This window comes from Pipistrellus hanaki, assembly GCF_964339955.1.
Source record: "Pipistrellus hanaki genome assembly, chromosome: 8".
NCBI lineage: Eukaryota > Metazoa > Chordata > Mammalia > Chiroptera > Vespertilionidae > Pipistrellus > Pipistrellus hanaki.
The window spans coordinates 34919279-34943953 of NC_140510.1; the positions used below are offsets into that span (position 1 = coordinate 34919279).

The following is a 24675-nucleotide window of genomic DNA, read 5'->3' on the forward strand; positions in this document are numbered from 1 at the left end:
GTGTTTGTTTTTTGTTTTGTTTTGTGTTTTTTTTCATTGCATTGTATTTTTGATTAATAGTTAGGAGACCCTGAACTAAGGGGCAAACTATACAGGATTATTCCAATGAATGCACTCAGCACAGCAGACGGATGTTTTATTAGAGGTGGAGAAACATGGGTGTTGGAATTAGAAAGAGCTGGGTTCAAATCCTGACTGCTATCTGCTACCTCTGTGACCTCTCAAGTCCTCATGGAGAAGCGCCACAATGGTGCCTGCTAACAAGGTTAGTGTAAGGATGGCAGATGAAGAGTGACAAGCCTACTACTGAGAGGAAACTGGGTTTTGGGATGTTGATTTCTAAGCTGTTTGTTGGGAAGCAGAACTCAAAGGGAAACTTTGATCCTCCCCACTTTCCTGCCCAAGAGATTCGGATAGAAAAAAAATTGCTTCAGAAAGGGGATCTTAGGATGCTCACCTCAGACTAATTTGATTTAAGTGTGTTAAACAGGAAGGCTTCAGGCAGGTGCCTATGAGCTAGATGCCCCCCGCCCCCCAGTATCTCATTGTTTCTGAGTTGCCTTGTAAAAAATGTCTTGCATGTATGTCCCCCAATTCCTCATCTACCTGTAAATTCCCCATTCTCACTTCTGAAATAATACCCTATTCCCCTCCTTTTCTCCTTTATCCAAAATGTCTTACATACCCAATGCTGCCTCACTGTCTTTGGAATTTTCATGCCTATGTGAATTCCCCATGCATATGAGTTATTGTCATAGTTAGCTAGCTTATTAATATTAATAACAAGAAGAGGGCGAAGGGAAGGCCAGACATTATAAGAATGGTCACCTGGGCAGTTTCACTAGGAAGCTATAGCTTCTCACTCCCCAAGGGACCTCCAGTCCACTCCCTGCAGGTCTTTAGGGGAAGGGCTGGAACAAAGGTGGGGGATGGGTACAGAGAAGTCAGAGTGATGTAGGGAAAGTGCTTGCCTGTCAATCTAGCCTGGGGCACAATGGATTGGCTAGGAATGGAGCCCATCAAAAAATGTGCAAAATCTTGGAAGGTTAAAATCCTAAGACCAAGAGTTCCCTTTTTCTTGCTCACTCCTGCTCCTGTGTGCTATTTCCTCTGGTTCTGTGACTCGCACTTGCCCATGTGTTCGTATATTCTCTCCATAGTCATGTGGCCTTAAGTAGCTACATGCCTATAGCCCTGTGGACCCCTCACACAATGGACTTCAGCTGTGAACACAAGCTAAGCTAGCCAGATGCTGGTCTGGACTGGACTTTACTATGGAACAGTAACTCTGGATCCTGGTTTCTTTTCTGGCCCTGCTGAAGACAAAATCAGACTTTATCCGTGGTGGGACGGACAGAGATGAGAACTTGCAGAGAAACCCCTTAATTTAACAATATCAATAAAACTTTTCACACATCCCATTCTCCCAAGAACTCCATTTCCACCAATATCACATGTATTAAAACTGATTTTCTCCTGTTACTCTGCCTCTGTTAATCTGATGATTAGCCCTACCCAAAGAATTTAGAAGGTGGGAGAAAGAGCATTAATATTTTTTAGTCCCCACAGTACCTAACAAATATAGATGCTCAGAAAATGGTGGCTACTATTATCGGCATTGTTTCTTTACCATTTACTTATTACCATGTTCCTTGTCCTGGCCGGCGATCAGAACAATTGGGGCCAATCAGGACTGTTTCTCCCAGTCCCAATCAGGGCCAAGTGAGGCTGGCCAGTCGGGGGTGAGGGAAGGAGGAACTGCAAGAAGTTGGCTATGGGAGTGCACTGACCAACAGGGGGCAACTCCTGTGTTGAGCATCTGCCCTCTTGGGTCAGTGTGCATCATAGCAACCGATCAAGAGGTCATTCACTCAACTGGTCATCACAGTCACTTAGGCTTTTATATATATTGCCATCTATTATCATGGTTATAATTAAAAACTCTGGTAAAAATGTATTTAAGTTAAAATCAGGGTTTATACAAAAAACAAACAAACAAAAAAAACATATAAACCCACAGCACTAAAACATTCATAGTTCCGAGTAAACAAAATTCCTCAAAATATCAATAGTTAGCATTTGACAATAACTGAGTTACCCTCGTTTAGGGACTACTTTCCAGCTGAGAAAAACATAAAAGGGTTGGGATTCAGCCCACTTTCTGTACCTTACCACAATGTCTCGGGACTAGAAGGTGCCTTAGGAAAGGAAAGCCCAAAGAAGCAATATGATTTGCCTAAGACAGTCTGATCCACCCTACCCCCACTCATCCTTCATACACACACACACACACACACACACACACACACACACACACACCTATACACTTGTTGGCTGTTTCAGTCGCAGCATTCAAGTGCTGCTCAATTTCATCTTTGTCTTTTAAGAAAGGCAGCTAACTAAGGTGTCAGCCCCCTTTCCTCTGCTCTTCAGGCTTCATGTTGGAAGAGCACTTGGCAACAGCCACATGCGAGCCAGCCAGCGGATTCAGTACAACCTGACATTTACCAGACAAGGATTTCACTTAATTGCAGTCTTTTTGATTCGTGGTCCCTGTTCCATTCCTTCTTTGATCGTTTTTTTCTCTTCGTTCATCACTCCACATAGTGTGGGTGGCAGATATGAACAAATCACCAAATTTGATATATTCCACTTTGTTCCCTTTTAGAAGTTCTTATCATAGTTTTCCTGAGGAAAGTCAATTAAATTGTTGACTTAAATACTATTTGGGAATCAATTATAATTCCAATTAGCTGTGCCATCTGGGTTGTTCATTACCACTCTTGGGGAAGATTTGTAATGGTGATAAAGACTCCCATCCTCATGTATATTCATCTTCTCTTCTAGAACTTATGTTCAGACACTGGCCTTGGACCCCCACATCCAAGAACTAACCTCCTGGTTAGTCACACCTTGGCTTTGTCTGCCATCATTTTTCCTAGCTACAGAGGGCTTGTCACTGACATTTCCTTTCTCTCCCTACTTTGAGCTAACATTTACTGAGTGCTTTACTATATGCCAATCACTCTGCTAAGTGCTTTGTATGCATTATTTCTTTCAATCCCATTATTAGCATAGGTAGCTAGTTATTAATAAAGTAAGGGAGCAAAGGGAATCAGACATCCTACATAATAAATGCCTAATATGCTAAGTTGATCGGTCAGCCATTCAACCAATCAAAACATAATATGCTAATGATATGCTAAGGCCACTCAACTGCTCGTTATGACATGCACTGATCACCAGGGGGCAGACAGTCCACCAGTCAACCAGTTGCTATGGCATGCACTGACCATCAAGGAGCAGATGCTCAACACAGGAGCTACCCCCTGATGGTCAGTGTGCTCCCACAGCAGTAGTACTGCTCAGCCAGTAGCTGGACTCATAGCTGGCAAGCACAGAGCAGTGGCAGGAGCCTCTCCCATCTCTGAAACAGCTCTAAGGATCCTCCAAAAGGTTCTGGACTGTGAGAGGGTGCAGGCCGAGCTGAGGGACCCCTCCAGTACACAAATTTCATGCACTGGGCCTCTAGTTAAGTATAATAAACTAGGGAGCTGAGTTGGTCATTAAGCCTGACTTACTAGGAAGCTATAACATTCACAGGCTTGCTTCCCAGGGTCCACCGCATCCTGCCACAAGGGGACTTAATCCCCAAAACAGGCTGTGGGGGCAGGATCAGCCATTATCCATGATTACCTAGGGAGGGAGAATATAATAAAGAGGAAATTCCTCTGCTGGGTGCATGTACAGTAGGATGGCAACCGAAAGGAGGAGGAATCTAACCTGGGAAAAAAACTGGATTGGATAAAGGGAGGACCCCATTCAAGCCCACTAAGAAGCAGGAAAGAGGCTGGTTAGTTTGAAAAAATTTACTTCTTCCCAAGCCCAATGTAATATAATCAAAGCTTAACAAAGGCCCCTCAGGAGCACCTCTTCCTTGGCCTGTGTGTTCTTTGCTGTCTCTCCATAGTAGCTGTGCAGCTCCAAATACAGGTCCATTGTAGCCATGCAGGCCTGGCAGCTGCGCACACCCAAGCGTGGGCTTCAAGCAGAGCTCCCAGCACAGACTTCCATGCAACAGCTCAGCACCAGCCAAGCACAGCCTGAAATGGAGACTAAGCTAGCCAGAAAGGGGTGGGGACAGAGACTGGGCTGGATTAAGCTTTGGCATGGGCTAGACTGACTATGACAGCTTCATATGCCCTTCTAATGCCAGATAGTGGCACAACATCTCGGGACTCTGGCCCTTGTTGTGGACTTGATAAAGACTTCTTCCACAGTGGGATGGAGCTAAGCTACCTGGTGATGGATGAAACCCCCAACACCTGGGTGGTCCTTTGTATTTGCTACGGCTTCAGTAAATCTTACCGCTACACTCCACCCTCTCATGTGTGGGTCCCTAAAATGCTTTTCTGGTGACTCCATGGAAGAACCGCATTTTCACTGGCAAAACACCATGAGGTAGGCAGAATGGTTCTCTTCTCAGCATGGATGGACCAGGAGAGTATTATGTTAAGTAAAATAAGCCAGTCAGAGAAAGATTAGTATCACATGACCTCACTCATATGTGGAATCTAATGAACAAAATAAACTGATGAACAAAATAGATCCAGAGACATAGAAGCATGGGACAGACGGATGCATCTCAGAGGGAAGACGTGGGTGGTAGTAGATGGAAGTGATTAACCTGGGAACTTATATGCATATATGGACACAGACAATAGGGTGGTGGAGGTCTGTGAGGGGTGGGTGTGGGGTGGAGGGCATCAATGGGAAAAAGAAAAAAACAACCAACCAACAAAGGGGACACCTTTAATACTTTCAACAATAAATAAAAATAAAAAGGAGAAACCTGTCTTTTAGAGAAGAAAAGCACTTTGGGCAAAGCCACAGGGAAGCTAAACCCCCGGTCTCTGGAACAGGCCCTGCTTCTTCATCTAAGCTTCTCTGGGCTCTGAACCTACAGTCCTCTCGTGAGATAAACAAGCTAGAGAAAACTTGCACATTTTTCTCAGAAGTGAGGTCCTCCAACCCCTGCCGCTTTGACAAAATAAAGATTCCCAGGGATACTCCTCCCCCAGCTTCCAGAATCAGAATCACTAGCAATAAGACTCAGGAACCAGTCCTGAGCACTTTTATTGCTTCAAAGTTTGGGATCCACTGCCCTAGGTTTCTTGTTTATTTGTTTTGTTTTTTTCTTCTTTGACACAGAAAGTGTCCTTTAATAAAACTTTCCTGGAAATAATGCGCTGACCCCTGGTGGTCTAAACCAAAAGTGTGACTCTGCCATGATAGGGATTTGAGAAAATACTCTGTGATAAGCTCACAGCTCACCTTTGGCTGCATTTTATTTGATTAAGTATCCGCTGCCTCTGGCTTGAGTTCCGGCCTATCTCATAGAAAGCACATCAAAGCAACTAGTTCGATGACCTTTTTTGGTAGCGTAGCAGCTACAAAAGAGATACCTTTTTTATCAATAAATATTTATCAATTGTCTACTAGCAGGTGATGCAGAGCTGAAAGAACAGGATTCATAGTCTTAGAAATGTTAGTGTGGCTATAGATAAGAAAAAAAAACAAACTCTGAGAGATATAGAGGGAGAGAGAGAGAGAGAGAGAGAGAGAGAGAGAGAGAGAGAGAGAGAGAGAAAGAGAGAGAGAGAGAGAAAGAGAGAGAGAAAGAGAGAGAATGAGCGGCTTTACCCTGTCTTCATTAGAATATCATGTTTGAGCTCTAGTGCTTAGCCAGATTGAACTTTGCTAACTCTCACCAACTCCTTTTTTCTTTTACTAAGAAACTTTCACATTCTTGACCAGTCTTTTCCCCCTTCTTCTTTCAATGATATCACACACCTGTATTTATTGCACCTCTCTGGTTATTACCAAAAATCGTCTGGCTATCATAAACCCAATATTTGACCTAATAGAAGAAATACTCATTATTACATTCACTGACTCTACGATATAAGAAGAGACTTCGTAACAAGAATAACTACAATGGAAACACAAGTGGAAGTCCAGAACATTTAGAGGGGGGAAACCCTAAAAGCTAACCAGCTTATTCAAGAAACATTTGAGTAATGAATTTCCCGCAATAATTCCACTAATATTTTATTCTTCTTCATATGCAATGCTACACTAAAACGTGTTCATATCCTCCAGTCCCCCACATCAAAGAAAATAACAGTATTGCATAATGAGAATCAACCGGTACGTTTAAACCTACACTTACCATAGAACTTCAGTTGGCAAATGGAATGGAGTGGGCAAATCACCGACAGTGATTCCTCGTCACCCAGCCAGAAGGTATGAGGTTTCGCCTCTCCTGTGCTAAATGAATTTACAGCGCCCTGCAATGCAACAGGACACTGACCTTCTGGAAAGGAAATTCAATCTCACCCCAATCATGCGGCCCTCCTCCCCTTTCCAAGGGCGCTCCCACGAGTTTATTGCAGGACTTGGACAAACTGTCTAGTATCAAATACCTTAACATAAAACAGGAAAAAACAACAACAATTCAATAATGCCTATGTGATTCACAAGCCCTATACACGTGGAAAATCAGGGTTCCTCGTTCCGGAATGAATGAAGTGGAAAAACAAACCACTTCTTATCTGGAGTCACTCCCAAATCAATGTTTCACGTGTGGTTTTTATGGGCGTGCTGATCTTTCAGAGTTTCAATGTTGCTTGCTACGATCTAACTGCGAATTTCACTGTGCTTGATCTTGGTTTCAGATTAATAGCAAGTACAAAACAGACGCCAGCTACATGGTCTATCTTTTTAACAGAAAACTATGTTAGCTTTTGACCACAAAAACATTCATCGCCAGTCCCCAGAAACAGTTTATAGAAACAGCAAATTTGCCGTATGTATAGCAACCAGCATATAAATATGTATCATGAAAAAGTCCATACACAGAAAACCTCATGATTTGATTTAGAAAACAAGTCACTTCAAAGTTATGGAAAATAGGACCTGTTCCTGCCTTAAAGGCAAGATCTGCCACCAATAGTCATTCGCATGATTCTGCACCTGTAACCAGGTCTCTGTGTATTCCTTTGAGATAATTATTATGCATGATCATTTGAAAGCTAATAGAACCTCAAAAGGAAAATTTTTTTTTCCTTGAATTTGTTCATAAAGAACAACCATTTTAAATAGAAAAACAGCTTTTATTTTTTTTTCAAATCATATTTAAACTATTTAACTATTAAGTTCCTAAAAATAAAAGCAATTTTTATAGTAATAAACAGGTTGGAAAATTTGCAGCCTATGATTATCTATTGCGAGACAGAATCCCTTCATGTGCCATCATTAAATATTTTTTTTAAAAATTGTGGGAAATGTAATCATAGTAGTTAAAATGTTTGCCCACATGAAAGAAATCTGGCTTGTCTTAGGAGTATCTTCTAACAAAACTACAGTAGTTTCTGCCGGTTAGAGTCCAGGTCTTATATTATGGGTATATAACCATATCCACCAGCTGTTTGAGCACATCCTCACCACCACCCATATAACACCCTCTCTCCCTTCCAGGATATAGTTTGATGTGTCCTCACAGATCAGCCTGTCTGTCCCAATAGCTTCTTCCATGCCTGGCCAAGAACTTGCCTTCCTCTCTACAGCTATCGCTCTAAGCATCATTAAGCTCCACCTAAATTCCATTTCCCCAGCAACTCTTGAGAAAGAAATCTGTCCGGCATGCACTTTGTCCTTACCTCTCCTGCAGGGCTGGAGAAGGCAGTGAGAGCGATGTGGCTGCCCTTTGGAAGATCCTGGCCCAGCACAGAGCTGGGGGAGGGCACAGGATGGGGCAGCTGGAGGAAGAGAAGGAGGAGTAATTTCTGTGCCACTGCAAACATGATAGGGTGCCAACAAAAACACCATTCTTTTTCCCAAGGAGTTCAAAGCACTTTGCAAACATTAACTCATGAGGCCAAGCAGTCATAGAGCAATTATTACTTTATGACGCTCTTCAGATAACCATTGCAAGCAAAGTCACTAGGAAAGCAAGTCTGATCATTGTTTTGTAATTCCTCCAATAATTATTGAGCTCCTACTATGTGCTGGATACTGCAGTAAAAAGAGGGGGTATGACAGTCAGGGCGGTACTCCTACAGGCTCTCACAGTAGGCCATGTCCACTTGCTCACCCCTTAGACAGAGAATTAAGCACTTGGCAACACTACTTTCTACACTCATTTACACTTTATTTTGGTCCAAATTGTTTAATGGAATGTGCCCTATTCTTTAGAATGTCCATAATGTGCTAAGTGCTGAGCAAATACACAGAAGAAAAAATATTTTGAAAGTGCTTTCTTTTAAGATGCTACAAACAAAGCTTGATTGTGAGCAATCCTGTTCCTTTGAAATGTTTGTGGAATTACTAGACTGGACAAGGAGAGTTAAGATCAGAAAAAACATGCCAAGCTGTTTATGTAAATAACCTGGCTTTTAAAAATGATTAATCAGACATGCTTATGTCTGGTGAAGTGGAGAGCCTTTATCCATGAGATTTTTTTTCCCTCTGGCCTCTTTTTAATTTTCTGTGACAAAATGACAGGTCAGGTGCAGAAATGACTTATGCCATTTCTCCACCTTTCTCCTTAGGCAACAGACTCCAGACATTTTATCTAACATTAACTGGACCAGGCTGCTGACTGCTTTTTAAAAATGCATGACTTTCTGATGAATCAAAAGGGATTTAAGCTGTTATGTTTTAAAGATGTTAGATAAGGATTCTAGTATGTTCTGGGAATCACTAACCCAACCCAGGCTGCTACAGTTTTCACTCAGAAATTTGCACATATTTTAAAAGTCCTAAAAGTTCAACTTCCCTCTTTAATAAACACATCCCTGACTGAACTAAATAGAAGTATTATATTGATTCACTACTCAAGTGTACTTATTGGTTAACACACATACTCAGTGAAATTCAAGCTCCATATCTTATCAGTTAAACATCTTCATTAGGCCCCAAACTACCTTGCTAGCCTCAGCACCTCCCCAGTACTCTAGCCACCACATATTTTTATAATTTTTACTATATCAAGCTTATCTTATACCCTCTGCCTTGAAGGCTGCTCCTTTACACGCGCGCGAGCACACACACACACACACACACACACACAGTTTGTCCATCTGGAAAAGTATTCATTCTTCAAGATGAGATGACATCTTCCCATTTCCCACACTACTAGCTTATCACATTTATTTATTTATATAGGTATCTAACTAAAGCCTGAATATTTCATGTAAAGCCATCACATTTTATTCCTTTGTATCTTCAGTGCCTAGTTTCAAATCTTTGTTGAAGTTGACTTTTCTACAGAGCATCAATAAAGCACTTACTGAGGCTGGCAAGGGGATGGGTTGCACTTGGGTTTACTCTGTAGATGGAAGCACAAATAGGATGATTAAAACCTCTTTATTAAGCAGAGCTGAGAGAGAGAGAGAGAGAGAGAGAGAGAGAGAGAGAGAGAGAGAGGAGAATAAAAGCAACTCAATAAAGTATTAAGTTAAAAACATCTGTTTTTAAATTAAAGGACTATTACATTAATATCAGCAGCATTGTCATTCAGCTCTTCACCTTTAGGATGGTCAATAGCTCAAGAGCTGGGACCATATTCTACTCCAGATGTAATAACAGCATTAAAAAACAGTAGACTTCCTGAATGGGTAAAGGAGATAAGAAATAGTTAAGCTTGATAGCAGTGGCAATGCTAATTGAGACTACTTGTTTCTGCTTTCAAATCAAACAAGAGGAGAACAGATGGGAGGGTTAGGTAAGGGCCCAGAACAAAGCGGAGAGGAGGAAAGGTAGGGACTGGATTGCTGTAAAAGATTATCCTTAGAATCCATGTTTGCCATTTTTATATTTTGGAAACTGAAAAATATTGACGTTCTTATAGGTTGTACAGAGCATAGTGATAGGCAGTGGAAGATAAACATTACCTAATAAAAAAGTTGTTCTGTCCCTAGAGCCTCTTACAAAAATTATTTTAAGGGCATCCTGCTTTCTTTCAATGTGTCTAGGAAGGTTCCTTTCATTCTCCAAAGTTGAAATATTGATATGTTTCCTAAATTTACCCCCCAAAATTTCAGAAAGTCAGTAATTGAACAATGTTGCTCTGTACTTTTTATGAACTTGTGTACACCATATATATGGGTCTTCTTGCACAGATCATATGTTTAAACCTCACACTTTTAAAATATATTTTTTTATTGATTTTTTTTTACAGAGATGAAGTGAAAGGGATAGAGAGTTAGAAACATCGATAAGAGAGAAACATTGATCAGCTGCCTCCTGCACACCTCCTGCTGGGGATGTGCCCGAAACCAAGGTACATGCCCTTGACTGGAATAGAACCTTCAGTCCACAGGCCAACGCTCTATCCACCGAGCCAAACTGGTTAGGGCTAAACCTCACACTTTCAATGGGCATAGTGAAGTTCTTTCACATGTATTATTAGCTCATTTGACCTTCACAGTAGCCTGTGATGGTGGGTAAGGTACCATACAAATGAAGAAACCAAGTTTCAGAAAAACTTAGTATCTTGCAGAATTAACATATAGACACAAGCTAATAGTACCCCCAAGGTTTTTTCTATCACATCATACTATGTGGCTAATTTAACAGTTATTAGAGATGCAGCTTTGATTCATTGCATTTCTTTAAAAAAAAAAAAATGCTGGCTCTGTATATTTTGACCCACTTATTGAGCAGGAAGTAAACGTATGATCCACAACAATGTTGTTTCCGGTATACTGGTAATCCCCTAAGAATCAACGTGTCATTCAGGGGATGCATTCCCTGCTTAATTAGACCTGATCCACATGCAAGCAAATGTTTATTTTCAGATAAAATCTCAAACGTTCAACCTTCATTAATTCCTTAGCAGGCAATGCAAAATCTTTTTCCTGCCAAATCCAGCAGAGGGCAGGATGCTCCCACCAACAACCGGCTGGCTGGTGCTGCCAGCCCAACCGGAGCGACTACCTGGTGGAGTGCTCTGACTTTACCGCAGTCATCCTTTCCCCCTGGATCAGAGAAAAAATGCGGGCTTGAGCTGAGAATCAGGGTGTGGGGCATGTCCTGGGAGATGTCAGGAAAAGTTTTGCTTTTGAAGCTGCCTGGTGGTGAAGCTGTATGGTGGGTAAGGTACAGTTAGATTCATTGGTTACCACTTGTATTCTATTTAGATTCCCACACATCCTGGTTAATATTAATGATCCGTTTTTTAATATCTGAAATAGTTCTTGATTCTAAAACTCAGAACTGTACAAGAGAATGTGCTTGAAGAAGTGCCTTCACTCATGCCTTCTACCTATTCTCGCTTCTTCATTTTTTCCACTCATTTCCACCCACCTGTGTGGATAACCAATTACATTCATTTCTAATTTATCTTTGCCATATCCCTTTTTCCATAAATTAGCATATATATGCATATTTTCTTATATCACCTTCATTTATACTTGAAGAACGCCATGCTATAGATATATTTTGGCACTTTGTGTTGCTCTTTTTTTTACATCAAAATATATCTTGGATACCCCTATATGTTGGTTTGGAATGGTTTTCCTCATTTTTTTTTTATTAACCACATATACTCTTTATTGTGTGGACATACAATGGTTATTCAACCACTCTCCTGTGTATGGGTGTTCAGATGGGTTTCTGTATTTTGCATTTACAATGTTCCAATAAAAAAACATTGTGTTTTTTCATCGGAACATCTTCCTAGAAACAGGATTACTTGGTCAGAAGGCAAATGCATATGTAACTTTGTTAGTTATTGCTAAATTTTCCTAGGGAGCTTCTAATGCCCTACCCCCAAAGTTCTAACATAATTGGCTGAAGAGTCTGGATGAGAATTGATATTATTTTTTATACCTTCTATTCCTTTACCCGGGTATACATCCACACACTCTAAGTGTACTATGCAATAATTTTTAAAGATATTTATGGAGTTGTGCAAACATGACCAGAATCAGTGTGTTTTCAAGCTCTAACTGGCCCATGATTGTTGGTGCTTTTGCTACCACGTGGGGTCATTACTTGAAGTCACTGCACTTTTCCTACACCGCAGCACCCCTGCAGGTTTAGATCCAGGGGAACGTGCTTCACTTTGAAGCAAAACATGCAGCTCAAAATCCAGTCCTTATTTTTCAAAGTGGAATCAGCATTGGGCTCTAAAGGCTGCATCGGAGGGAGTTCCAGCTAACCTTACACACTTGTCCAAACTAGCTCTTCTCCACTAGACTCTCCTGCTGAAACCGTGTCATTTAACCTGCCTTCATGGGTGACCTTTTTTTAAGGGTATTCTCTTGTTGATGTGAATTAGTCCCTTGAATCCTAGCAACCAGCTGAGCATAACCCCAGACAAAGGGGAAGCAACATAAATTTTAAACATGACTCCTACAAGATTGTCCTTTGAATGTCTCCCTTAAGAAGCACTCATACTGTTCCATAAATGAAGAGCCTAGAGAGGATAGGCTCAGTCTGGGCAGTGTTGGGAATGGTTTCCTTAGGCAGGTGATATTTGAACTGAGTTTTCACTGATTATACTAATTAACTTTACGAAACACCCGGAGGTAAAGGAAGGCACATCCCAGACCAAGCAAGCGACACATGAAAGGACCCTGAAGGAGGATAGGATAAGAAATTGTGTGACTGGTGCACAGAGAGGTGGTAGGGGAACATATTGCTAGATAAGACTAAACATCTGGGTCCTTTTAGGCCTGAAGGATTTTGCTCCTAATCTTAAAAGCAGTGGAGATCCACTGGGGAAAAAAAATAAGTGCTAAATTAGAGGAAGATAAGGGGGATGGCATGACATAATCAAATTTACTGAGAAGAGTTCACTATGTCTGCAGCAAAGAAAGCAGACTGGCAAGAGTAGCTACTGGAAGACCAATTAGAAAACAAATGTCTTGAAACAGTGAGAAATATATATATTTTAAATGGCTGGTGACTGGAGTGTTGATAATATGGAGAAAAACAATAGACTGACAGGACTTCATGGTTGGTTGACTCAGGAGGCTGAGAGAAAGGTATCAAGGATGACTCAACTTAAGAGACTATGCCACCCACTTTTTCTCCTTTGTGCAGTCATCTGTGGCCCTCCCCCTCACCATTTCTCATCATTTTTAGCACTTTTAACTCGTAGCTTTCTGTTGCTCTCTATATCCTGCAATAATTCTCGATGCTCTCAATATCTGTACAGATAATCCTCCCATTATCCCTGTTGCTTAGTTACTCAGTTTCCTCTCCTTCAATCATTTTGTATTCTTATGTCACCTTAGCCACTAATTCCCATGGACAGATACTTGACCTTTTATTACTATTAACTGAAATCGCTCCATAGTCTCATTTGTAAAAACCCCTTCTAATACTCCAATGCCAATCATCCTTTGATTCTATCAGGCCCTACATTCTATTCATCTTACCACTCTTGCACGGTCCCTCATCCCATCATATGCTCACTTTTACTTCTAAAGAGATTTAATTCTGTTTCATATACCTTCAACCCATTTGTGCTCATTGTATATAATATATTGGAAAAGCTACCATTATACAAATAAGTGGTGCCCTTTGGAGTTGTGTAAAAAGTAAAGTGTATGCCAAATATCTTCTGTTTTCCCCTTTGGACCCAATCTCCTTCCGTCTCCTCCCCACTCTGTGTCCTGAGAAGCTGACCTATAAGGAATACATAGGCCAAGTTTCATGCCCTCTGGCTTTTTAGATGGTTCATTCAATGGCAAGCCCTGGTGTGAAATAGAAGGGACAGAGGATAATTGAGTTCTAGTTATTTCACTGACTCCATCCCTACAAATACTCCAAAGTTTATCTGTGTCTCTTGTTGAACTCAGCTCACTGGCCTGCTGTAGGGGACTCACTCTCCTTCCTAAATGTTGGAAATTTCTGTTCCCATTCAAGTCTTCGTATCTAGAGATATTAGTAGTTTCACTGTCAGTGGACCTGTGTTCCATTGTACCCACCCACAACTTTTTAAGAATTGATTTTAAAGAGAGAAAGAGAGAAAGTGGGGCTGGGGGAACAGAAACAGAGAGAAATAGATTTGTTGTTCCACTTATTTATGCATTCATTGGTTCATTCTTATATGAGCTCTGATAGGGACCAAACTTGCAAACTTGGCTTACCTGGATGATGTTCTAAACAAATGAGCTACCAGCCAGGTCCCACCCACATCATTTTTTTTACACTTATTATTAAGGTATAATTGATGCAGTGAAATACACACAAGCCAAGCAACTCTGACAAATGTATATACTTGAAAATCCCACATTCAAATGAAGAATTAGAACATTTTCATCACATCAGAATATTTTCTCATGACCCTTTCTAGTCAGTACACTCTCAGCCATGGCAAGCACTGCTATCTGGCACTGCAGATTACTTTTGCTTATTTCAAACTATAAATGAAACCACAGAGCTTTTATTCTTTTGTGTCTTGCTTTTTGCTCTCAATATCATGTCTATGAGATTCCTTATATAATCGTGCCTCCTTTTATTGTGAATAGTATGCCATTGTATAACTGTACTACAATTGAACTCTTCTATTCATGAGCATTTGGGGGGTTTCTAGTAATTGGGTTTTCTACATAAAAATATTATGAGTGTTTTTGTACCATCTTTTTTGTGGCCATATGTTTTCATCTTTCTCAGATAAGTAAAGAGGAGGGGAATTGATAAATCATAGGGAAAATCTACTTTATATTTGTAATAAATTGCCAAACAGTTTCAAAGTGTTTGAATGATTTTATAACCCATAAGCATGAGAGCTCCAATCGTGCATGTTTTTGTATCATTTGAAGTTGTTATATTTATTTTGTATTTTTAAGTATTTTACTGAGTGTGTAATATTATCTGCCTGTGGTTTTAACTTGTATTTTTAATATTGAATACCTTATCCTATGCTTATTGACTATTTGTCACTCTTCTTTGTGAGGTATCCAAGTTTTTGGCTCAGTGGGGAGGGGAGGGGAGGATTTATCTTCTTCTAGTCAAATTATAAAAGTTCTTTTCATATTGTCAATACAATATTTTGCCAATATTTTCTTCCATTTAGTGTCTTATCTTTTCATTTTCTGTAGATTAGAGGGTAGTATTGTATCCATGTTAATTTTCTATTTTGGTTATCTAAGAGCATATCCTTGTATTTCGAGAATGTAAATATTATATATGGCAGAGAGAGAGAGAATTATTTAGAGAAATGTGGTAAACGGTTAACAAGGAAGCTGAGTGAAGGGTAATCAGGAATTGTTTATACTAGCAACTTTTCTGTAAGTCAGAAATTATTTCAACATAAATTTAAAAGAATTTATGATCCCAAAGAAATCATAGGAAGAATGCCTTTTAATAAGAAGAAAGGCATTATGGGCCAACTGTTTATGTCTCCCTCAAAGCCCTAACACCCAATGTGATAGTACTAGGAGATAGGGTCTTTGGAATATGATTGGGTGTAGGTGACATCATGCGAGTAGAGCCCCATGATGGGATTAATGCCCTTATCAGACAAGGATGCTGCAAGAAGGCTGGATCTGCAAGCCAGAGAGAGGACCCTGACCAGATATTGAATCCTCCAGCACCTTAATCTTGGACTTCTCATCACTCCAAACTGAAAATACTTCTTTATTTTTTAAGCCCAAGGCATTTTGTTAGCAGCCCAAACTAAAACGGAAAGATTCATAGACTTATTTGCTATAAGTACTGAAGTATGTTGACCAGGTGTGTAGAAGATAAATTGTAGAAGCCTTAAATGTCAGACTAAAGATAACTGATTGTTTTCCTGAGGGTGATAAGGATCCATTAATGTTTATCAAACATTGAAACAACTTGTGTGATGTACTATTTTAAGAAGATTAATCTGGCAAAGGCCTTCTTGAAGAGACAAGAGACTAGTTAGAGACACCAATTAATACATCATTTCAACAAGCCAGCTAAAAGAGGCTGGACTTTGTGGAAGTAATGAGAATGGAAAGAGACAGATATAAAAAGCATTATGATATAGCAGCACTAGATAGACTTTAGAAATGTATAATTTTTAAAAACTCCCCAGAAAATTTCAAACAGAACCAGACATAGGAACTCTAAGACTAGAATGGGTACTGGAACCATATAGTGACATTAATAAAGACATGAGCCCTGGACATAGAAATTAGTATTTAAAGGAAACTAGATTGAGACTAAGGAAAATGGAAGGCTACCATGGCAAAATTGCAGGTTTAGTTAGTATAAGACAAAGCATTTGAACAAAGAAAATTTCAAAATAATAAACCCAAAAAGACTGTGATAAAATGGACAATTCTAATTGACTAGAAACAGAGCCAGAAGTTTTAATGGAGGCTGTTTAATATTGTTTATTATAAAACACTTTATATTTATTAAATTATGCTCTTTAACTTTTATTTTATGTATTTGGGGAGGGTGTATGGATGGATACAAATATATGTGATACAAGTCTATCTACTCCTATTTCTTTTCATTTCCCTTCTTATCCTGAGCTATAAAAATCTCCCTTGCATATTTCCTAAAGAGTTAATAAAATGCCTGTTCAAAATATCTTATAGTTATACTCTTTATTCTCTGTAATTTCTACCTCTTGAGCTTCCACAGCACAGCACAGAGAAATGCTTCAATGTCAGTCAAAATGGAATGAACTCACCCATAGTCAAAAAACCAACATGATTACCCTTTTATTTTCCTCTATCTGCTTGGATCCAAATAATCCCTAATAGTGAGTATATCTTTAAGAAAATAAACTTTGGCTAATACAGACAGTTAAACACAAGCAGTTGATGGCATTAAATGAGAGCTACATCAAGCACTTGCTATGTAAGGGTGTCAACTCTGTCCACCCAACTCTATCCACTATTTGAGGAGGGTAAGAGGTAGAAAAAGAGTCATAATCTATCTATATATAAAAGCCTAAGCAACCAGCTGACCAGCCGGCCATTTGACCAGCCAACTGGTAGCTATGATGCACAAAGACCATCAGGGGGTAGTTGCTCCAACCAGTAGCTATGACGCACACTTACCACCAGGGAGCAAATGCTCAATACAGGAGCTGCTGAGGTGACTTGGCAGCTGTAGTTCGCAGGTGATGCATCTGGAACCAGAGAGGAGGGAGCCTGATTTTGGGGTGTGTCACCCAAGACCTGCCCTCTCGCAATCTGGGACCCCTCAAGGGATATCAGAGAGCCAGTTTCAGCCCAATCCCCACAGGCCAGGCCAAGGGACCCCACTGATGCATGAATCCATGCACTGGGCCTCTAGTTTTAAAATAAAGTTGATTTGTGTTTTGATGTCAACCTTAGTTCTCTCCCAAGGCAATTAATTTATTTTTATTGGGTCCTGTTGGGATATACAAGGTGGGGTAAAATTGGTTTACAGTTGTGAGTACACAAAACACAATTTATTCTTGTATTATTATTATTGTATCATTTTCCATATGAACAATTACAAACCTACTTTTGCCCCACCCTATATAGTGTTTTCTAAAATGGGTGCAGAGAGGTTACAAAGTAGCTTTCAGGCCTATTTTTTGCTTATTGTGGGAGGAAAGAAAGAGTAGGCAAAGAACTCTCTGAACAAAAGTGTCTCTCCCACTAATTCTATCAATTAGAGATTTCATGGTAGTTAATAAGCTGTTATTTTAAAGTCAAAGTTCTTACAGGGTAAAGCACATTTGCACTTGGATGTCATTAAACAAATAATCAATTTTAGCTGAAAGACAAGGCAGAATAGTGTGGAAGGGGAAGGAGATGTCAAGCACTTTTCTGAGGAATAGAGAAACTGGTGGCTAGAGGTCCTGAGGGCAGTGAGTGTGTGAAACTAGGGGAAAAGATGGCAGCAGGATTTCAAAAGAGAAAGGGACAATGGTCAAATTTGGTGTTGACATCTGATCAGAGGTCAGAGAGCAATGGATGTGTGCCACTCATAATTTAGCAGGACTTTCACATGACCACATTAAGATTTTCAGACTAATAATAATAATAGTTTCTCTAATTTCCTTTTAAACTTATAACCTAAAAATTAAAATACAACTATTTTTGCAAGACATAATATATTATTACTTCCCGATTAAGGAAACTTGCACACAGAGAAATTATATAGCTTGCTCAAGGTTGTACCAAAGCTCACAAATATAAAGACAGAATTTGACCGTATTTTTTTTTTTTTTTACTGCAAAGTGTGTCTTGTTGTTGTGTGTTTTTTTTGTTTTTTTTTTTTTTTTTTTTTTTTTTTTAAAAAAAGGCCTCTATATCTGGCAACCTACAATCTCATCTTCCTTCTCAGGGTAGAGCTTAGTGGTCTTTCTGGTCCACCTAAGCCCTCTCTCAGGAGTGAGTCAAGGAGTGGAAAGAATTCAAACTATGGACTCAGAGACCTTCACATCCACAGCTCAGCTCTGCCACTTATATGCTATGTGCCATCAGCATATTTCATCATCTGTGCAATAGACAAGCATACCTATCTTATAATATTCTTGGTGGTTGTTTGAGTCATGTACTCATAAATATAATGGCTTAAAAATGTGCTTCTGGATTTTATTCTTGATTCTATAATCTCATCAAAGACTGGTAGGGAGAGCTCTTGTCTGTTCCACTCAGTGTTACCAGGGCAGCTTGAAGGCTGGGGGAGAATCATGTAAAGGCTTACTCACAAGTGTGGGATTTTTCTGGGTGTTGTCTGATACCTGAGCTGGTACTGTCATCCAAAAGTTATACATGATCTCTCCCTGTATCTTGGGCTTCCTCACATATGGGATTCCAAAGGTAAGCTTCTAAGAGAATGCATAGTTGGAAGCTCTATTTCATTATATGCTCTTTGCCTCAGAAGCCACACAGCATTGATTTTGCAGCATTCTATTCTTTGAGGCAGTCACAATGGACTATACAGATTTTAGGGCAGTGGTTCTCAACCTTTTTAATGCCATGAACCTTTAATATAGTTCCTCATGTTGTGGTGACCCCCAACCATAAAATTATTTTTGTTGCTACTTCATAACTGTAATTTGGCTACTGTTATGAATCATAATGTAAATATATCTGTGTTTTCCGATGATCTTAGGAAATTCTGCTAGCGGTTCTCAACCTGTGGGTTGACATCCACAGGTTGAGAACTACTGCTGTAGAGCCTAAGAGAATCTGGAATAGCAAAATTACAGTTATGAAGTAGCAATGAAAATAATTTTATGGTTGGGGGTCACCACAACAGGAGGAACTGTATTAAAGGGTCACGGCATTAGAAAGGTTGAGAACCACTGTTTTAGGGGATGAGATATATATTCTATTAATAGAGGGGTGGCAACATTCTGGAAGAGCATTTGGGACCTAAAGTATTGCTCCCACTATTCTTAGAACTAAAATCTGCCACGATCCACTTTTGGGTCACATGAATTCACATTTACTCCACATGCAAAATAGACTAATTTCTTCCTCATCACCCATCTCCCAAGCTCTACAGGCATAGGATTGAGATTTAGGAAATTGTTATCTAAATCAGATTAAATTCTTTGGGTGTGGTTCCTCTTGATCTATAGATCTGTGAACTAAAGAAGATTTTTCAAATATTTCACAAACCCCTGACAAGTAAAGATATGATAGATGGAGGATAATCATCAAATGTACTCACATTCAAAAAGGGAAAACTGATTAAACTAGCCATCACTGGCCCATAACAATTCTGAAATACAGACAGGTACATATTACCAGTTCTTGATTAGGGTTCATCCCTACTATCTAGGGATTCTCCATAATTCTTTGCTTTTTGGCTACTTTCAACCCCTTAACTTATCTCTCTTATTCCATAAAATGTAGGCAATCTTTGCAGTTGAGTGGTTTTCTTTATCTTTTGTGTTTTATGCTCTCTCTTCTATCCTTTTCAGTAGGTGAGAAAAATTCCTTTAAACACTCTGTGGATTTCTTATGAATCAACGTAAAATCCACCCCATTAAACAACTGCAGTATATCCAAATCCTATTGAGATAAGCCTCTTTCTAACTTGAGATTTAAGAATACCTACCTTAAGATTCCTAGAAATTTGATTGTTTTATGGAAGGAATCTGTGAAGCACCCCTTAAGATCCTTGAAGGGCCTTTTGTCTGTTTGAAATGGTCTATAAGGCACTATTTTAAAACTTTATGAGGCCTTAACAAAAGGTTTTATATTTAGTCGTGTTTTCCTGACAGCACCCTGGATTTGATCTCTACTCAGAAGCCATATCTTAATTTTAGCATCATTTGCCATCTGGAGAGACTGGGAATGAGAAACAGTTTTCTTTTCCAACCCAGCAAGTCTTGGAGAATTTATATATAACATTTCCTTCTTTAGCTCATATCCCTTCCTTATATTTTACTACAGGAAGTAGAAGCAGATAGGAGGCAACGTGCCTTCAATCCTCTTTCTGCAAATCTTTTAAGCTCGGAAATAGGTATATTTTTCATTTCCTACCTTATTGCAGGACACATTGTTGCTAAACTGTCCATCACTATGTAAAAGAGTCCCCTCTCCTCTAGCTTTCAATACCATTTTATTCCCTTAAAGTCCTCACCAACAACTTCTCAGGGTCCATGAGGTTTCCTATAATAGTCTCTTTGACCCCTTTAAGATTTCAATAACCATCTTGTAAAGATGCTTTTCGTTTCCACCTACCTTCTGGTCCTAAAGCTGCTACCTACTCTATCAGGTTGAGTTTGGCTGCACTTACTTCCTGAAATCAAAATGTGTTCCAGCTACCTACAGCTGCCCATAAACCACCCTAAAACTTAATGACCTAAAAGATTGATATTTCTTTTGCTCAGAAATCCACAATTTGAGGAAGACGCTGGGTGATGCTTATCTCTGCTTAACTTAGCCTTATCAGGGACAACTCACAGACAGAGGACTGAATTCACATTTTGTCTCTGCTCCATGGTGTGTTTGGGACCTTGGTTGGTAGAATTAAAACCTAAGTACGACTCTCAGGCTGGAGCCCAGAATCATCTGAGGGCCTCTTAACTCACATGCCTGATGGTTGACCCTGGCTGTTGGCTGAGATTTTTGCTGGGGCTGTCGGCCAGAGCACCTACGCATCATCTTTCCATGTGTCCCAGGCTTCCAACCTGTGGCTAAATGCCAAGAGTGAACATTTTGGGGGAAATAGTGAGCCATGATATGATGTATTGCCTTTTGTGACTTAGCCTAAGAAGGCAGGTATGTCACTTTTGCCACATTCTTTTCATTGATACAGTCATACAGGACCCATAAGATCAAGTGCAGGAGAATATATATTTCACAGATGGGGCAATAGCAAGTTTCTAGAAGAGCTTGTCAGACTAAAAATATTATTGCCTCCGTATTTAGAAAATACAGTCTACCTCAAAAGAGTTAAATGAATTCTTTGACAAAACCTCAGGAAGCCACAGTTGAATCTGCCAATGACCCTCTCCCTCTCAGAATGGCACCATCATTGAAGTTGTCATTATCGAAGTCTCTTGTTCTGCTGGTGTGCTACCTTAAAAATCCTTCTTTCTGGACAGGAGGAATTAGAAGGGCATTTTATGTTTAAAAACATGCTGACACAGAACAGCTGTAACAGCTGAGATTACTTAATAAGTGGTGCTAAAGTAAAACAATAAATAAATAAATAAATAAATAAATAAATAAATAAATACAAAAAAGAGGCTTAATACATGTCAGCTCCCTGCCTCAAGAAAAACATACATTTGTCTTCTATCCTCATCCACAGTAGTACCTTAGCAAAGGGTAAATTCATGATTTTTGAAGATGCCTTAAATTGAATGAAAAATCTCATGAGTATATTATATATGTGTGTATAATTTTTCTTATGTGAAGAGAACCTATCTGATTCTTAAAATACTAGAAAAAATCTGATTAAGAACTAGTGCTATAGTATATATCATAGAGTATAATGCTTTAAAAATATTAGAAAATGGACTTATTTCCTGTAATGCTGCAGGTCAATTGTGCTAGATTGTTTTGGCCAGAGAACCTAGGTGATCAAGCCTTGGAGAAAGTAATGAAGCAAAAAATGTTTCTGCTTCTAAATCAATTCTCATTATCTATTGCTTTTTGAGTACAAAGAGTGGGAAATGGAAGAATACATACAATCAGGAAAAGAAGAAAAAGTAATAGTTATAAAGGGGAGCATTAATGTCATATTAGGAAGCATGTTCATCACCTAGCACTCCAATCCCAACTATTCCAGAGGAGAAAAATAAGTAACTGTTAGAAATAAGATAGGACTGTCAAAAGTATGCATAATTACCTACATTCATTTAGAATAATAATGATTTTGTTCTAGAGTTTTGTAAAAATTGTAAAATTCATAGAGAACTAACACTAAAGATGCAAATAATAGATGCCATACAAAATATTATGTTCATACTATGCCTATAATGAAACTTAACATTTCAGAAGCAATTTTGGAGATTTTGCTCTGCTAAGAAGTAATCCATCCCTCGAAAGCTATTATCATTCAACATCTCCCACCATCTGTCTATATCAGCGATTTTGGACAAGTGTGACACAAGAATTTTTAAAACATTTAGTACCTGATGATTTAGTCAGGGGCACTGACCTCTTTTCCCTTAAATTGTCAAATAAAAAAAAATGACAATTGCTGAAACCGGTTTGGCTCAGCGGCAGAGCGTCCGTCTGCGGACTGAAAGGTCCCGGGTTAGCCAAGGGCATGTACCTTGGTTGCGGGCACATTCCCGGTAGGGGGTGTGCAAGAGGCAGCTGGTCGATGTTTCTCTCTCATCGACGTTTCTAGCTCTCTATCTCTCTCCCTTCCTCTCTGTAAAAAGTCAATAAAATATATATATTTTTTTTAAATGACAATAGCCAACACAACAATAGGATCTGGTGTGAATGCCCTATATTAAATCATAAAGATATAGGTCAGAGTGGAGATGCATCTTATTGGTCACACTGCATAATAAGGTTGCATCTGATTGATTAATTCTTGGTACCTAAAATCTTTATATGGAAGTATAGATACCTGATTTTTTTTAAAAGTAACTTTAGAACAAAAAGGGTAGCTAATTACTATCATTGTTATTATTTTGTTGTTGTTGTAAATCAATCAAAATTATACCTATTTGTTCAAAAAATATATATTTTTTTGGTGTGCCACAGAATTTTAGTAATTAGTTTATGTATGCCATTAGATGAAAAAGGTTGAAAATCACTAGTCTACACCAACTCCTCAATATGAGCAAATGATTTTGTAGCTCTTCTGATGTTTTTTTTCATTGCCTGTTTCCCTGTAAAGAGTTTCAAGGAAAATACATGGAACTTTTTACATTATTAGTAAATTATAATGAGTTAAATGTGTCCAATATTTTATTTTAGGTACTTGTGCTAATGCATTCAACTTGATTGAGTCTTAGAAACCTAGTACATAAATAGCAAAGTTTTTTTTTATAAATAGTTGGAAAAAACAAATATAGTGTAGTAAAAGCTTTAACAATAAAAACAAATTTCTGTTTTCATCCATGACAGACTTTCAATACAGTAATTGTCCTCTTGCCATAAATAGTTAAAAATCTGAAATAAACAAAATATATGTGCAACGATGCAGGTTAAGTGTGAAATAGATATGTGAAATATACATGAGATGTTATACATTTTATATTACATATAACATTAGATAGATAGGTGATAGATAGATGATAGTTAGATAGATAGTTAGATGATAATAGTTAGATAAGTTAGTTAGATAGATAAATAGGTAGATAGATAGATATTTAGATGATAAATAGATAGATGATAATCTCCAGACATACAACCATAGGAAACATAGGAGTATAATTCCTAAAGCAAGGGAAATATAAAACAAGCATCCCTCCATTGGTCCAGAATCTTTTATTGAAAGCACTTCCTGGAGGATTGTAAGACAAAAGGTGGAACCAAGGTAAGCATGATAGTCTCAGTGAGTTGAGGAGACAGAGATTGGGATTGTGAAAGTTAAGATAACTCATATTCACATAATAGGAGCAAGTTTTACAGAGAAATGGCTCCAAAGTTTGCATGGAGATACCTTTGAGTCTTTTGCTAAATGATAAGTAGTGTTACTTAGGTGAATCTTGATGAAACAAGATAAAGAACAATTTTTGAGTAACTGGAAACTGGAAAAATCCCAGAGTTCTCACAGGACTAGGAGATGTTTGAGTGCTGACCAGGCAGAGTGTAGATAGCTCATTAAAAATCTGGGGTGTTCAGTTGAAATCTCATGAAGACCATATTTTATAATGTGATTAAATTAGCCTTAGAGTTGAGCTACTTTAGGCCTACCCTAACAAAGTTTTTAAAATAAGACTTGAAGTGATAAAACTATTCTTCAAGCCACTTAAATGCCTTCCAAACCTAACTTTAACACTCCAGAAAGGATGACAAATAAGATCTAGAAACTTAATAAGGTAATCTGAAATTTCCACTATCTAATTAAAGATTACTAGTCATGCATATAAGAAGTAAAATATAATCTATAAACAAGAGAAAAGGAAATTAAAAGAAAGACCTAGAGAAATGCAAAAGGAATCCAAATGATACTTCTATAACTAAAAAGTACAATATTTGAAATAAAAACTTCAGAATAAGTGTATATCGGGTGATTGGAAAATGCAAAAGAAAGGAGTAGTGA

At 38.8% G+C, this 24675-nt stretch overlaps 1 protein-coding gene across 1 annotated transcript in view; it reads right to left on the reverse strand.

Moving 5' to 3' along the window:
• CYTIP (cytohesin 1 interacting protein) overlaps positions 1-6448 on the reverse strand; it is a 69860-nt gene extending 63412 nt beyond the window's left edge. The window contains exon 1 of the mRNA XM_084891471.1: positions 6233-6448. Within this exon, the coding sequence (XP_084747597.1) occupies positions 6233-6235 (3 nt within the window). The 5' untranslated portion in view covers positions 6236-6448. The remainder of the gene's footprint in view (positions 1-6232) is intronic.
• Positions 6449-24675: the final 18227 nt, after the last annotated feature.